Source organism: Erithacus rubecula (genome assembly GCF_903797595.1).
Source record: "Erithacus rubecula genome assembly, chromosome: 17".
Classification (NCBI taxonomy): domain Eukaryota; kingdom Metazoa; phylum Chordata; class Aves; order Passeriformes; family Muscicapidae; genus Erithacus; species Erithacus rubecula.
Genome location: NC_136669.1, coordinates 13,743,912 through 13,757,735, shown reverse-complemented (window position 1 = coordinate 13,757,735; position 13,824 = coordinate 13,743,912). Strand labels below are relative to the sequence as shown.

General features: G+C 45.9%; 1 protein-coding gene across 5 annotated transcripts in view; it reads right to left on the bottom strand.

Annotated features, from left to right (window-relative positions):
* DNAAF8 (dynein axonemal assembly factor 8) overlaps positions 1–13,824 on the bottom strand; it is an 88,136-nt gene that overhangs the window by 30,410 nt on the left and 43,902 nt on the right. For all 5 annotated transcript variants that reach the window (XM_079321021.1, XM_079321020.1, XM_079321022.1 and 2 more), the window contains exons 15-20: positions 12,818–12,962; positions 10,482–10,713; positions 8,580–8,686; positions 5,566–5,720; positions 4,199–4,343; positions 1,311–1,463 (exon numbers count right to left, since the gene is read on the bottom strand). In XM_079321021.1, the coding sequence (XP_079177147.1) occupies positions 1,311–1,463; positions 4,199–4,343; positions 5,566–5,720; positions 8,580–8,686; positions 10,482–10,713; positions 12,818–12,962 (937 nt within the window). The remainder of the gene's footprint in view (positions 1–1,310; positions 1,464–4,198; positions 4,344–5,565; positions 5,721–8,579; positions 8,687–10,481; positions 10,714–12,817; positions 12,963–13,824) is intronic.

Sequence of the window (13,824 nt, the reverse complement as noted above, 5' to 3'; positions counted from 1 at the left end):
CTGCCCTGGAATTACATTTTGCCATGTAAAGCAAATACATTCCCTTGTAATTTTGATATCCTTATTCACACCACTAGGCAGAGTTGATAGATCTGTACCAAAATGATTTAAGGCACCAGTTTTGGGTTGGTAACTAATGACTGACTTCACATTAAATCAATACCTCATTCTGCTGTCTGGGACATTGCAGAGCACACAATTAGGAGTTAATTTGGGGACTGCTATAACACTGTGCTTATATCCACAGTCCCATTGGGAACAGCCTGGAGAATCCCTGGCCTAGCAGAAATCCCTGTTTGCTTCACACTGATACACTACATGATTATTTAAGCAATTCTATCAATAAATATTTATTTACTTACTTATTCCTACATCATAACATTTCATAATGCTAGAGAATGGTGAATGACATGCATTTAATTTTCATTTTTCCTCAGGATTTAGTGTCAGTTTGTTTTTGGAGAGCAATATATTTTAACTCAAAGTCCTGGCATCCAAATTTTCAAACAATTAGATTAAATTAAACTAAATTAACTTACTGAACACATAAAAACCCCCAACCTGTAGTTAGGGAAATAAACACTGGGTTTTTTTTTTACTCCAAGTGTACAGAGCTAGGAGGTTTAAGACTCACCCATGTGAGTCATAGATTAAGAACAGAAAACCCATTTCCTTGCTGTTTGAAATCCTATCAATCTCCCATCTTTGAATGAATGAGTTACCAAAGTGAATATAAGTGTACAAACTGAAATTTAGAATATCTGAGTAAAATGAGATTGGAAAGTGCCTTTTCTGTACCTACAGAACTACAGCTGCCAGCATTTATCACTTCAGAACATTCCAATTCTACACACAACCACCAATTTATCTCATTTTTATATTTTGACTTCTCTTGAAACTATGGCAATAATGTAGTATTGATTGGCTATTAATATTAATTAAGGCTTAATTGGATGTTACCATGTCACGTTTCCATAATTTCTTTTTGCACGTATCTTAATTTACTTTTAAAAGGTATTTTCATTTTGATTTCCATTGATTCTTCCATAAGAATTACTGTGATTGACTGGCAGCAGAACAATAAATGAGATACTACAGACAAAAAGCACATTCCTAATGGCTTTAATCAGGAAAATCCCTTCTTAATGATCCCTGCAAGTGTCCAGGGCCAGGCTGGATGGGGCTTGGAGCAGCCTGGGCTAGTGGAAGGTGTCCTGCCCATGGAGAGGGTGGGATGGGATGGCTTTGAGCATTCCCTGGTGTCTGATCCTGCAGAAGCCACTTCAGAGCAGCTCCCCAGGCTGACCTACCCAGGCTGTGCAGCGTGGCCTCGGCGTACGGAGCCCCGTGGAAGCAGAGGGCTGGGTCTGCAGGGGGGATGCTGTGTCCTCTGTGTCCTCTGTGTCCTCTGTGTCCTCTGTGCCCTCTGCCCAGGCCTGCCTCTGCCACCTTCTCCATCAGCCCTGTGGTCAGAACAGCAGGAAATGTGAGGAATGCAGAGCTCTGCTCAGCCTGACATGACAACACTCTGCTATCCAGTGTTTGAGTCACTGGCCACAGCTCCCTTACAGACACCAAACTCAACTCAACCATCCCTTCTCCCCAAAATCACATGGACCACTTAAAAAGGGGCAAGGAGCTGCTCAAAACTGAGCCTGGCCCACAGCTTTCCCTGGCTTTTTCAGCAGCACCCTGTTGTTTCCATCCACTTGAACTGAAACATGGAACAAGTGCACAGATGCTGCCACAGAGCTCCTGAATTAGAATAAATATCTTAAATAAGGTGGTGTCCACTAGGAAGAGTCCCAGATCTGAGCCCAGTGCTCACGTGGAGGCCCTCAAGGTGTCTCACATTTCCAGGCATGAGGCCAAAGTCCTGCATCCCACAGGGCCCTCGTGGGCTGGGAGGTGCTGCTGGGGTGACAGACCTCAACAGAGACATCATGTTCTGCTCCTGTGATTTCCAGCCTGGAAAATATCCCATTCCACAGCACTTTTACAGACACTAAGTGCTTAAAGCCATGATCTCTCAGCTCCCATTCTCCCTCCAAAGAGCTGGGCTGTGCACAGGCAGTGCATTAAGGTGTTGCATACAGTACATTTCCACAACAATTAGTTCAGCCTTCTGTAATAATGTTTCAGGCCACCGTTTTAAAGGCTTGTTATATTTTAAATTACTTTGTACACATTTGATTGCTTCCTACCCCACAAGCCTGTCAAAAATTCACTGTGGTGGAGCATGGGAAATGGATTATTGGTGCTAGAGGCAGATGGCAAAGCTTGGATGTCAAATGTACCACTGACAATCACCTGCTCCTCAAAATTCAAAAGGTGTGAGGCATCAAAAATGGGCCATCACTGTCCCAGCAGTATTGCCTGTTGTTTACTCAGACTCAGGGCAAGGCAGAAAATAAAGCTTAGACAAAAAAATGTATGGTGTTTGAACCTCAGCACAGAGATCCTTACCCACCTATTTATCTGCTCTGTTCCAGGAGTAATTGTCAAATTCGAACTTGCTTTGAAAATTGAACAGCAATTTTCAAGACCTTGAAGACCTTTCAAAACCCTTCAAGACCTTGAAGGGACAACTGTTTTTCATTTTGATTACAAATGCAAAACTTCTTAGTGAGGTATTTTCCCTACTCCAATCTTAGTGCTATTCTGTATTTCTCAGAGGGCAAAGCAAAGCTTGTGTGGAAAAAACATCAACTTCCCTCTTCAGGGCTCTGGAATATGGGCTAAGGTGTCTTTCTGCAGTACAGGACTGATGAAAATAGCACAGAACACATGGAAAGAGGCAAAATCTGTCACAAACAAAGGGAAAAAATCCTGAGTTCTCTAGCATGAGGGAAAATATTTTACCTTTTCAGACTACCCTTCATTCCAGCCCCCCCTATATATTCCTAGTGGAAATTTCCCCGTGCAAAACATGAACACAAAACATCATCTGTGGCACTGGGGGAAGCAGCAAAAACTGCACTTTTTAATGAGCAACTTTCCCTGGGTGCAGAGGCAGCAGGTGACACGGGGCTGTAATTACTGTGCCATGATTAATCCTCTGTGTCTGCACATGTTTTCAGAACATTCTGTCTCAGGAGAAAAAGCCCAGCACTATTTGAATTGTCATTGTTTCCCCCCCAAACCTCTAAATGTTCTTTCCTATTGTGGATAAATTAAAGGAAGCAATTGGGCTGTGGATGAATGTCTCCATCCTGGGCTGTGTGGGATGGTGTTAATGGAAGGGTCAGCCACAGTGACCCCTTCTTGGCAAGAGCAGGGCAGGATTTCTGTTCCCTCCTGACCACTGCTGCTGCCTCAGATCTTCCCCACTTGAGGTCAATGTCAAATGATCCTTAAGAAAACAGAAACTCAAGTAAGAAGATTTAAGGCAGCAACTTGGCTGCGTTTTGGAGGTTCCTCTGTACAAAATGAGGTATTTTGGGGTGCTTGGAAGTCACAAGGATGCAGGGCTTGAAGCTGAGGTTGACAGGATCAGATGCTGCCCTCAGGCTCAGTGGCACAGCTGTATTTTGGTTACTCTACCTCTCTGGGCAAAGAGAGTTTCTGACAGTAGGTGATTGAGGCCATGAAGTCCCAGCAAGTCCTCACAAGGATCCTTGAAATCCAGCTGCTGGCCCTGAGCAGGACAGCCCCAGCAACACCTCCATGTGCTGGGTGTGAGATGCCAAAATCAGGCCCAGCTTTGAAATGTCCAGGGACAAGGCTCACAAATCCAAACAGGAGGTTACAGCTTCACATAAAGAAAAAACATTGCCCATAATGATGGAACAAAGGCCCAGGGAGGCAGGAGAATCTCTGTCCTTGCAGATTTTCAAGATCTGACAGAAAAAAAGCCCTGAGCATCCTGAGGGAATTCATTGCTGATGCTCTGCTGAGCAGGCTGTTGAATGAAAGACCTTCTGAGGCCCCTTCCATGAGGAACTACTTGGTAATTCTAAGTTCAAGAGCACTCCAGAGCTAAAGATCAAACAACTGGCAAAGGTCAGCTCTGTTGGATGTATAGTAGTGGCTGATGCACACTCTGGTCTAGAGATTCCTACAGCAACATGAGCAGGCCTTGATATTCTCAATAAATACTCCCTGCACTGTACAGCTGTGGTTGGGCTGCCAATTTGGAAGCCCCAGACACTGAAATGCAAACCCTCCCTGGCAGGCTGCTGGGCAGGGCAAGCATTACCTGTCAGCAAGGCAGGGATGTGATGTCTGGCATTCTCCTTCCTCAGCAGCAGCACCAGGCAGTGCCTGCGGGCTCCAGCAGGGAATTCTCCTTCTGCAGGACCAGCAGGTGAGCTTGAACTCTTGCCAGGGCAAAAGACAGCAATCTGAAATAATGAGGGGCAGATTAGACTGCTAAATCCAGCTGTAATTACTATAGGGCTCAAGGAAATAGATAAATGGCAATGGCATAACAAGATAGAGCTCAGCACTGAGCCACAGGAACTCCAAGAGCTGCGTGTTCTGCGTCATCTTTTCCTGAGACAGAGAAACTTAATTTGAACCCAGGCAAGAGGCTTAACACAAAACCATTCTGCCCTGCAGCTGGGCTGGGCTAATACCACAGCAGTTGTAACTCAGCTGATAGGTGGCACCATCCTAAATCACTCAAAGATTAGAGTCCCAAATGAAGGGATGATTTTCAGAAACAGCACACTGGAACAATGACTGCTGTGTTAACTCCTTAATGATCACTTAGCAGCATGCTCCAAATATCTGGCTATTTACTCTGCAGTATTTCATAAATAGGTTATATTCATTCTACAAAATATTATGGGCAGGGACATTGTTATTCCTCAGGCTTGATTTCAGAACAAGCAGAAAAGAGGGGATTTGTAGTTTGATTTGCAAAATTATGCATACCGACTGACATAGCAAAGAACTCTCAGCATGGTGATTTGAAGTGTGGGGTCCTCTCCTTTGTGAGAGAAGGTGTCATATGATTTTTCTGGGATTTATAATGTAAGAAGTGCAGCACTGGACTTCTTGCATATGTTAAGTTTGACTGCAACCTTGCATTTGTGATTATTGCTGTTTCCTTAGGCTGACTTGTCAAAATGTCAAGTGCACTTTACCTCAAACCTGTCACCATGTTAGTCAGAGCTTCAAAGGAAAAAAAAATTATTTTTGAAAGCCCTTTTTGAAACCCATCTGGAATGCACTGAGGTGGGGGACTTCATGCTGAAGGGCCCAGAGGGACTATGAAGTGCATCGCCAAATATCAGTCTGTCAGTGAAGACTCTCCTGAACCACCTTTGCAGATCAGTGTTTTGGATCATGGGGCTGCTGCCAGCTCTTGCTTATTCTGACATCAATGGCAAAATTCACATTTGTTTAGGAGGAGGAGGATGATGAATTTCCACTCCTGTTCTCCATGAGAGGCCAAGGCTTTGTGGGATTTTCCTACTAGGGAAAAAGCCAACACTGAAAGCAGCCAGAGCACCTCTCACAGGAGCACAGAGAGCTGAAAAAGAGAGAATGGGTGTCCTCAAGCACTCACTGGAGGAGCTGCAGAGCAAGGGGTAACCCATGGCACCAAGGGCACAGTACCTGCCCTGCTGTCATGCCCAGCAGCAGGCCTTGCTGTGCTGAGAGCTGGAGCTGCCTCAGTCCCTGCAGCACAAAGCCCCGGCGGGCACAGCTGGACAGCACAGCCCCATAGGCACGTGGAGGCACCACAGGTGACACCAGCAGGATGATGTCCCCTAGATCAAAGAAAGGGCAAGAAAAACAGCATATTATTGTCACAGGAGCTGTGGCATCAATGCAAGGCAGCTCTCAGAGCAGCTGCCTCCAGCTTGAAGCAAACAGCTGCCTCCTGAGCAGTGACCCTGTGTTTTACAGTTTATTTGCTGCATCCAGCTCATCATGACTGCAATCCAAGGCCAGCCCAGAGTGGGAAAGCTTATGGCATCATCAGTAATATCTTTATGAATCATCAGATGAGACCAGGCAGGCTGTCTCCCCAGCTCTGGGAGCTGCTCACATGCAGTGTGTCAGTGCTGTGGGAACTGTCCCTGTGCAGCCCCAGCACCCAGGGCAGGACTGAGACCTTGCACTGACACACTCTGAGTGACCAAACAGGGCCACAAGAACTACTTGTTCTTAATCAATTTGTCCAGGACAGAGAGCTTGAAGCAGCTCTGGCCATTCCTCTGCTCTCATTCCTCTCTGCTGTTACTGCTGGTCTCAATCCTGCTCAGCATCACCTTCCTTTTGTCCCTCCTTTGTTCCTGCCTTTAACCTTCATCCCAGACCTGGACTGTGGCACAAGCTCCTGAAGCTCTGGGCCACCTGTGATCTGACCTTTGGCTCCCTCTGGGGCCTGACAAGTTCCTTGGACACCTTGGTAATGGTACCAGCCTGCCTTGTCCTACCTGATCCTCTTCCAGCAGGTCTGGCTGCTCGAGCTCTCCTTGAGTCCCTCAAGGACATAAGATTGTAGACACAACTGGAATTTACTTTGGGTTAGAACTTTGGGGTTTTAGTCTCCTCTGTTTTCTAAGCTGAATCCCAGATTCACTGCCAACCCTGAGCAAGCTCAGGAGAAAGAGCCTCCAAGGCCTCTGAGCAGCCCCCACATCTCAAGCACTGTGAGACAAGCTCAAGACTTTCCCCTGATCTGCCTGAGCTCTCTGCTTTATCATGACCCCCATTATTACACTTTCTCAGTCCTAACAGAGTTTTTTTACCCCTCACAATGTATATTCAGATCTCCATAAGCTGCCAAGAGTGAGCTCTGAGGACAAATCCTCAGTACCACTTCTACATGGGCTTCCCCTAGGCTGCCCCAGTAATTTCTCATAGCTTTAGCCAACTGATTTAATGAGATTGGGGATTTTTTTTGTTGTGTCCCAATTGATTCTGAAGGTACGACAGTGAATATTTCTTTTTATTCTAGACTTTGTGACATGGATATCTGTCCTGCCAAGGCTCAGCCTAGTAGTTCAAAGCAACAGCACCAAAACAAGGGAAACTTTGTATTTGTCACTAAGGATGGGACAGGCAGGGTGGTTCTTTGCCTAAAAATCTGTTTTTGGCTTTATGGCTTTAACACTGGCTTTTAGCCATATTCATGATATGGGAACTTTCAAAATTGAAGATTTTTGGTGGGAAGATTTTGGTTACTCTCCAGTTGCCAACACTTAAAAAACCATTTTTTTGCATACACATATCCCAAATCAACAATATCTGCTTGGGTCACTAAAATTCTGATTACTGAGAAGGGGCAGGTCTACACAGCAGCAATACCTCTACTCTGCAGGGGGAAATATTCCTGTCTCCAAGAGGAGCTGCTGGAGACCAAAGGGAAGGAGTCAGTGAATGTTTCTTTTCCTGAAAACTCCAAAGGTGTCTGCACCCAGAGCAAAGTTATCTGAGGAGCAAAGCTTGACAGTGACTTCTGAGGCTCAATGCAGATGGAACGTGGTGTGGTGGAACTCAGCAGCCCACAGCAAATGTGAATCATTAAAGGCCATAAAAGGAAGGGAGGCAGCAAATGTGACTCATTCCATCAGTAGCCACCAGCTGCCATCAATCCCAATCCCAAATAACAGAGCCAAGGGCTGCCTGCCAAACTACCTGAGTTAACATGAGCCAAAAGATGAAAAACTGTCTCAAAATGGGTTTTTTCCTTTCTCCCTTCTCTGTTTGCCTTCCCTTCCACTCCTTATTCATCTTTTTGCCTTATGCTTTCATCCTTTTCTCATGGATTCTTTCCTTTAGCAATGAAGTTCCCTGTGCCTTCTTTCTCTGTCACTCCAACCCTATTTTCCTTCTGCCATCTCCTCCCTGACAGCTGCTTCATTCCTGTGAAACCACCTTCAACTGGGGCAGCAGAAACCAGCCAAGAGCACTGTCCAAAAGCCTCCTGCACCCCAGATGTGCTGTGCCAGCCCACTTCAGATGATGTTGGCCTTTACAGCAGGACCCCAACAGCTTTTAGCCAGGCAGAGCCTTGGCAGGTGTCCCCTGTCCCCAGTTTGCTGCTGGTTAGGGACAAATTCAGGCCCTGAACACTACAAAGGGAAAATGGGGATATGAGTGGAACCAGGGGATAACCCATTGATATTAGTCCCATAAAATGCTCTTCTTTCTGACTGTGTGGTCAGTCCTGCCCTAAGCAAAGCCTTAACCATTCAATTTCCCTGATTATAATATTCAGTCTTCAGCAGGAGAGGCAGATGATCTCTGCTCAATAAAAAAGCAGTTTAAGGAGTCTGTTATGTCATTATGTGACTGTTTATTTGATCATCAGGCCCCTCTGTGCAGAGATTTCCTGTGAAGTGCTTTTTGTTTCTCTTTTCCCCCCCATTCAATGACAACCTAAGCAGCCCCCAGGACTTCAGAACCTGCTCCCATGAGGAGGATGAGGTGGTGCCACTTCTCTGCTGCTTCATTTCAGGCAAGCGTCCCACTAGAAATTCATTCCTGGCTCCAGAATTGGCCAGGTCACAGCCCTGAGCAATCCAGAGAGGCAGAATTGCCTTAGGTGGGCTGGAGTAAAGTGAAGTTATCAATGAAAGAGAACCATAAACCCTGAAATTTCATTTCCTAACACTGACCTTTGGTAGTTGAGACAAGCATGGCTGGAGGTCGAGGCAGCATCAAGCCCTGGAGGTCAATTTTTCCTTCATCTCCTCTGGCCCCAGCTGGTGAAGGACTCTGAGAGCTGCAGAAAAACGATAAATATTAAATGAAAAATATTAAAAGGTTCTGGCTGAAACCTACTTTCTGTGACAAATCCAAGGCCACAGAAGCTTCTCTGGTAAAACTGCTTTACTGGAAAAGCCATTTCAATCCCTTGTCCGTGACATGAGCTGCATCAAGGTCTCTCTGACTGAACATCTTTTCATATTACTCTCCCTGAGGCTCTCTGTGTTCAATTAAAAGTAACTAACGCAAAATAGCCAGCTTGGCAAAGAAATCTGGGAATCAAGAAATATGTCAGGCTGCACTAGCAGAGCTTTTCCCACCCACAGACACATCCTAGTTGCTATTCACTTTGGGTTCTTTAGGCTGAGTTTAACCAGTTTGAAGGGTTCGTGTTAGGCAACAAGCAGGATCCAGTCTGGCAGGGATGTTCATGCCAGCAAAACTTCCACAACATTCCTGCACATCCAAAAGGACCCAATCAGGGCAGGGTGAACAGAAGGTGTGGTTGAAAGCCAGGGACTGTCTGGGAACAGTTTTGGCTGGGACTGTGAGCTCAGGCTGCTCAGGCAAACCTGCCTCATCCCTTGCCACCACCACGGAGCTGGCTGGAACACATCCTACTTGCTCACTCCCAGGAGCCCACAGCATTTGCAAGTCTAATCTGAAAAGGGCAATCTGAGCTGCAGTTTGTATTCCTGTCTCCCAACAGACCAAATTACCAGCATTAGGAGAAAGACAAGTGCATTATTTAGGATGTAGCACTGCTCGGGACTGAGTTAGACCAGAGGAGCAGAATTCATCATCTTTGTAAGAGGAAAAAGGCATCCCTGAGGAAAATAAACAAATAAAGAGAATGAAACTTGGCCAAATTGGTTTTTTTTTTTTTTACATCTTAAAGATAACAATGATGAGAGTCACTGGTTGTGGTCAAGCAGAGCTGAACTCTGACACATAATCCTACACAGCAATCCACAGGTTAATTCCACGTGACTGAGCTCTGCCACTCACAGAAAGCACTGACAGCAGTGTAGAGGATCTCACCTCCAGCCTGCTGCCTCTGACTGTGCTACCCTGTCCCAAGGATAAGGCAGGAGCCCTAAAAACCTCTCCAGAACCTGCAGGTCTGAGCTTTCTGCAGCAGTGCTTCTCATGCAGCTAAAGGCTTATAAGCCACACTTCATTTCCACACACTTCTCATCCTCCAAAGAACCTTTTTCTACTGAATCCCTTAATCAGTTGATATATAGGGCAAAGCCAGAGGTTTCCTAGGAGAGGGTCACTCACTGGCACACAGCCTTGCAGCTCTTCAGCACCAGGTCCCCAAATTCTGCAGCAAGAATATGAATTACAGGCCTGGATACCAGGGAACAGGGAATGGGAAGCAACTGCAACTGTCCCACACCTGACACATCCAGGAACTGAGAGAACAGGAGCTGTGCCAGGGGAGGTTTAGGTTGGATCTCAAGGAAAGGTTCTTCCCCAGAGGGTGCTGTCACTGCCCAGGCTCCCCAAGGAATGGCACAGCCCTGAGGCTGCTCCAGGAGTGTTTGGGCAGGGATCACAGGGTGGGATTGTTGGGTTGTCTGTGCAGGACTACAGGTGGAACGGGATGATCCTTGTGGGTCCCTTCCCACTCAGAATATTCCATGATTCTGTGATCTGCTGCAGAAGAGAGAAGGATTTCTGCAGACTGCATAACTGCCTTGGAAATACAAAAGTAGAGGAATTGCTCCCCCTGCACAGAGATCTCTGAGTGCCTCCAGGGCTCACTGCCTGTGGAAAACCAGCTCCAAACCATCAGGGGCCATCACCTGGAAGCCAGGGGCAGGATTCCAGCAGCTCTCCCTCCAAACCAGAGGCACAGCTCCCTATGCACCTGGCTGGGCAGGGGCAGGGACACGAGGGGCTCTGCTTGGCTCTGGGCTCTGGGAGAGCCCTGGGTGATGTCCTGCAGGATGCCATGGGCTTTGGGCCCTCTCACAGCCAATGCCAGCACTGGGGGCACCTTGCCAGGCTCTGAAGTGTAGGAGGAAGGCAGATTTCCTGTGGAAACAAACACCTGTGTGAGTAAAACATGGAACAACCCACCCCGAAGTCATTCACTCCACTCAAAGGCTCTTTTCAGATCTGTCAGAGCCAGACTTCAACTGAAGAATCACTGGTCACCTGCCCTGGGAATCAATCACCTGGTCACCTGCCCTTGGGGAAAGATGCTGGGAGAACCTGCACACTTTTACTCAATAGCAAACCTGAGGTTATTCAAGGCAGTCTGTTGAAGAAAAAGGAATTGGTTGCCTCATGTTTGCTGTGAAAAGTTATTACAAGGCAAGTGATGCACTAGAAGTGTCCCTGCCTGTGGCAGGGCTTGGAACTTGGAGGTCTTTAGGGTCTTTTCAGCCCAAACTGTGACTCTAAGCTAGCATTTAAATTTCCTCTTGTTCATGACCACAAGCAATGCTGGGAGATTGAAGTGTGGACAAGAACAGGGGCCTGAGGAAAGGGATGTTTTTGAAGGGGATCACAAACTAGAAAACTGGGGACTTATTTTTTACATTATTTCCTTCTGCATTAAATACAGATTTTGTATAATGCTGTAAGATCCAGGCAAATATTTGATTTGCCACCTTCAATTTTTCTGCCAGGATCTGAACCCTGACTTCCCTTATTTCCTTCAACACCTCTTCCCTATGACTGGCAAACCTTTCTCCAGCATAGTTGGGGCCCAGGAAGCAGCCCCAGAAAAATCAAATTTGCTTCCTTTCCAGTTCTTACTGCAGATGTCAGAAAAAGCAGCAAGGTGTGTGATTTTCTTCCCTTAGGTTTAAAAACATTCAAATGTATCATTTCTTGCATAAGAATCAGAAGGCAGAACACAAATCTCCAGAGCAGGTAGATAATGGAGCAACTGGCTGTAAATATTTAAAATAATAATTTTAGAGTAATCATGCTAAGGGTAAAAATCTAATTTACAAACTTGCACAGCAGTTCTCAGCTCAAATGAATTGTCTTTTCATTCAAAATGTTCTTAAATAATGGTGCATGGTTCAGAGCATTGAAGCAGATCTGCTGCCTGTCAGCTCCTCATGACTGCTGGTTTTATGGTTTTCTCATTCATTTCTGGAGCCCTCCTCCATTTCTCCAGCTCTCCCCAGGAGTGTGTTCTGTGCACAGCACCCAGACAGCTGCATTGCAATCCCTTTCCTAAGGCAGCCTGCTCCTATTGCTTTTAAATGCAGAAAGGAGTGAGGAGTCTGGGGGATTTTCTTCTGCCAGAGGAGAAGGAAGCCCATTTCTCTCCCTCTCAGACTGCCTGTGCCTTTCCCAAGAGAAATGGATTGTCTGGGTGAGATGGTGGCACATCTCAACCTTCCAGAAGAAATTCCTGGCTTCAAAGGAAGCACAAGCCACAAGCAATCTTCAAACTCTTCAGCTAAGGGAACACCTGTTGCTCTGGAGCTGTGTTGCAGGAGCAGCCAATAATATTCCATAAGGTTTTAAGACTGGCTTCATAATCTCTGTTTCTCAAATGGGAGAAAATAAAGACTTGAGTGCTACATGCCAGTATTTGACACACTGGTGTCTGATGTTCAAGACTTTGTGATTTGAGTTCAGAGCCCCAGATCATGTTTATTTACCTTATCCTGCTGGTCTCCCACCTCAGATAGGATTCTATTAAATAATGTGACATTTTAGTGATGGTTTATCAGCCAATGCAATTACAGGACAGATAAATCAGAACTCCTGAAGTCCCACAGGCAATGAGATGGGGGAATTGTGGAAAAGGGATGCTGAATTTTCTGCAGCTAAAACCTTCAGGAGTATCAGTGAGGAACTAAATGATTATATTTAACTCACATGTGCCTATCTCTGGAGCTCAGGGCAGTGAAATGTGTGAGAGCTCACTGCAAAGGAGCAACAGCTAAAGTTTAAGACCCAAAACTGTATCAAGGGCTAAAAATTCAACTCATGGATATTCAACACTGGGGACAGAAAGAAAGAAACAGCCAAAGCTATTCTATAATTTCTTTTGGGAATGATACAGAAGCTGATAGAGCAAATGTGACCCTCATCACCCTTCAGCTGAGTGCACTTACAGATCTGTGCCCCCCTCAGCCTGGAGGAGGCTCTGGGGAGAAGCAGAGCTCACCTGAGCTGGAGAGCAGCAGGTGCTGCCCGGGGTAGAGCAGCCGGAGGCCGCAGACATCCAGGCCAGAGCCCAGCAGCAGCTGCAGAGCCTGATGGCTCTCCAGGGGATTCTGGAACAGAGCCTCAAACAGCAGCACCATGGCAACCTGCACAGCCAGAGAAAAAGATGGGAAAAGGAGGGGAATGCTCCCAAGCCCACCACAACCTCAGAGCTGCAGCCCTGCTGCTCACCTCCAGTTCCCAGGATGGATCTGCACTGCCAGAGCTGCAGAGGGGGTTTGGTTTCTGTCCATGTGCATTCACACACAAGGCTCTTGGCTTTGATAAATCACAACTATCAATAATTATAATTTAAGCTATTTCTGCTGGTATAATTTTGCCTTTTGTCACATAAACTTACTAGTAAAGAACAGCAAGGCCTCTGGGGCAGTGCCCACAGTGCATCCCTTCTGCAGTACCATTTGCCCATCTTTCTGCATGATTAAATAATAATAGACCAACTGGTTGTGTCTTTATACCTTAAACAGCATGAAAATCAACACTAAAAAAATATCAAAAGGCAAACACATCACTGGTACTGTCCCAAATTTACATTTCAGAGTCTTCTTTATCAATCTAATCCAATTCAGCCCATCCTGCTGTAGGAAGACACACACCAACACATTCTGAATGTTTATACCCAAAAGGGAAGCAAATTATTGTTATTTTCCCCATCAGAGAAAGAAATTGCTTTAAAAAGCAACCTTTACCACAGGGAGTTGTGTGGTTCTGTGGATAACGAATTGTCTAGCTGGGGATCAGACAAGCTGATTTTCTGGCCCTAAATTTGGGCATGGTTCTCCTGGATGTTGAGCAGCTCAAGGATTTCCCCAGCTCAAGGTTTATGGCTGCAGCAAATGCCAAATGAATCCATCACTACTGGACACAGAAATGAAATGCTACTGCCCCATAAAGACATTATTAGGCTTTACCATCGTGATAAATGAAGATAGAAATTTACTCAAATCA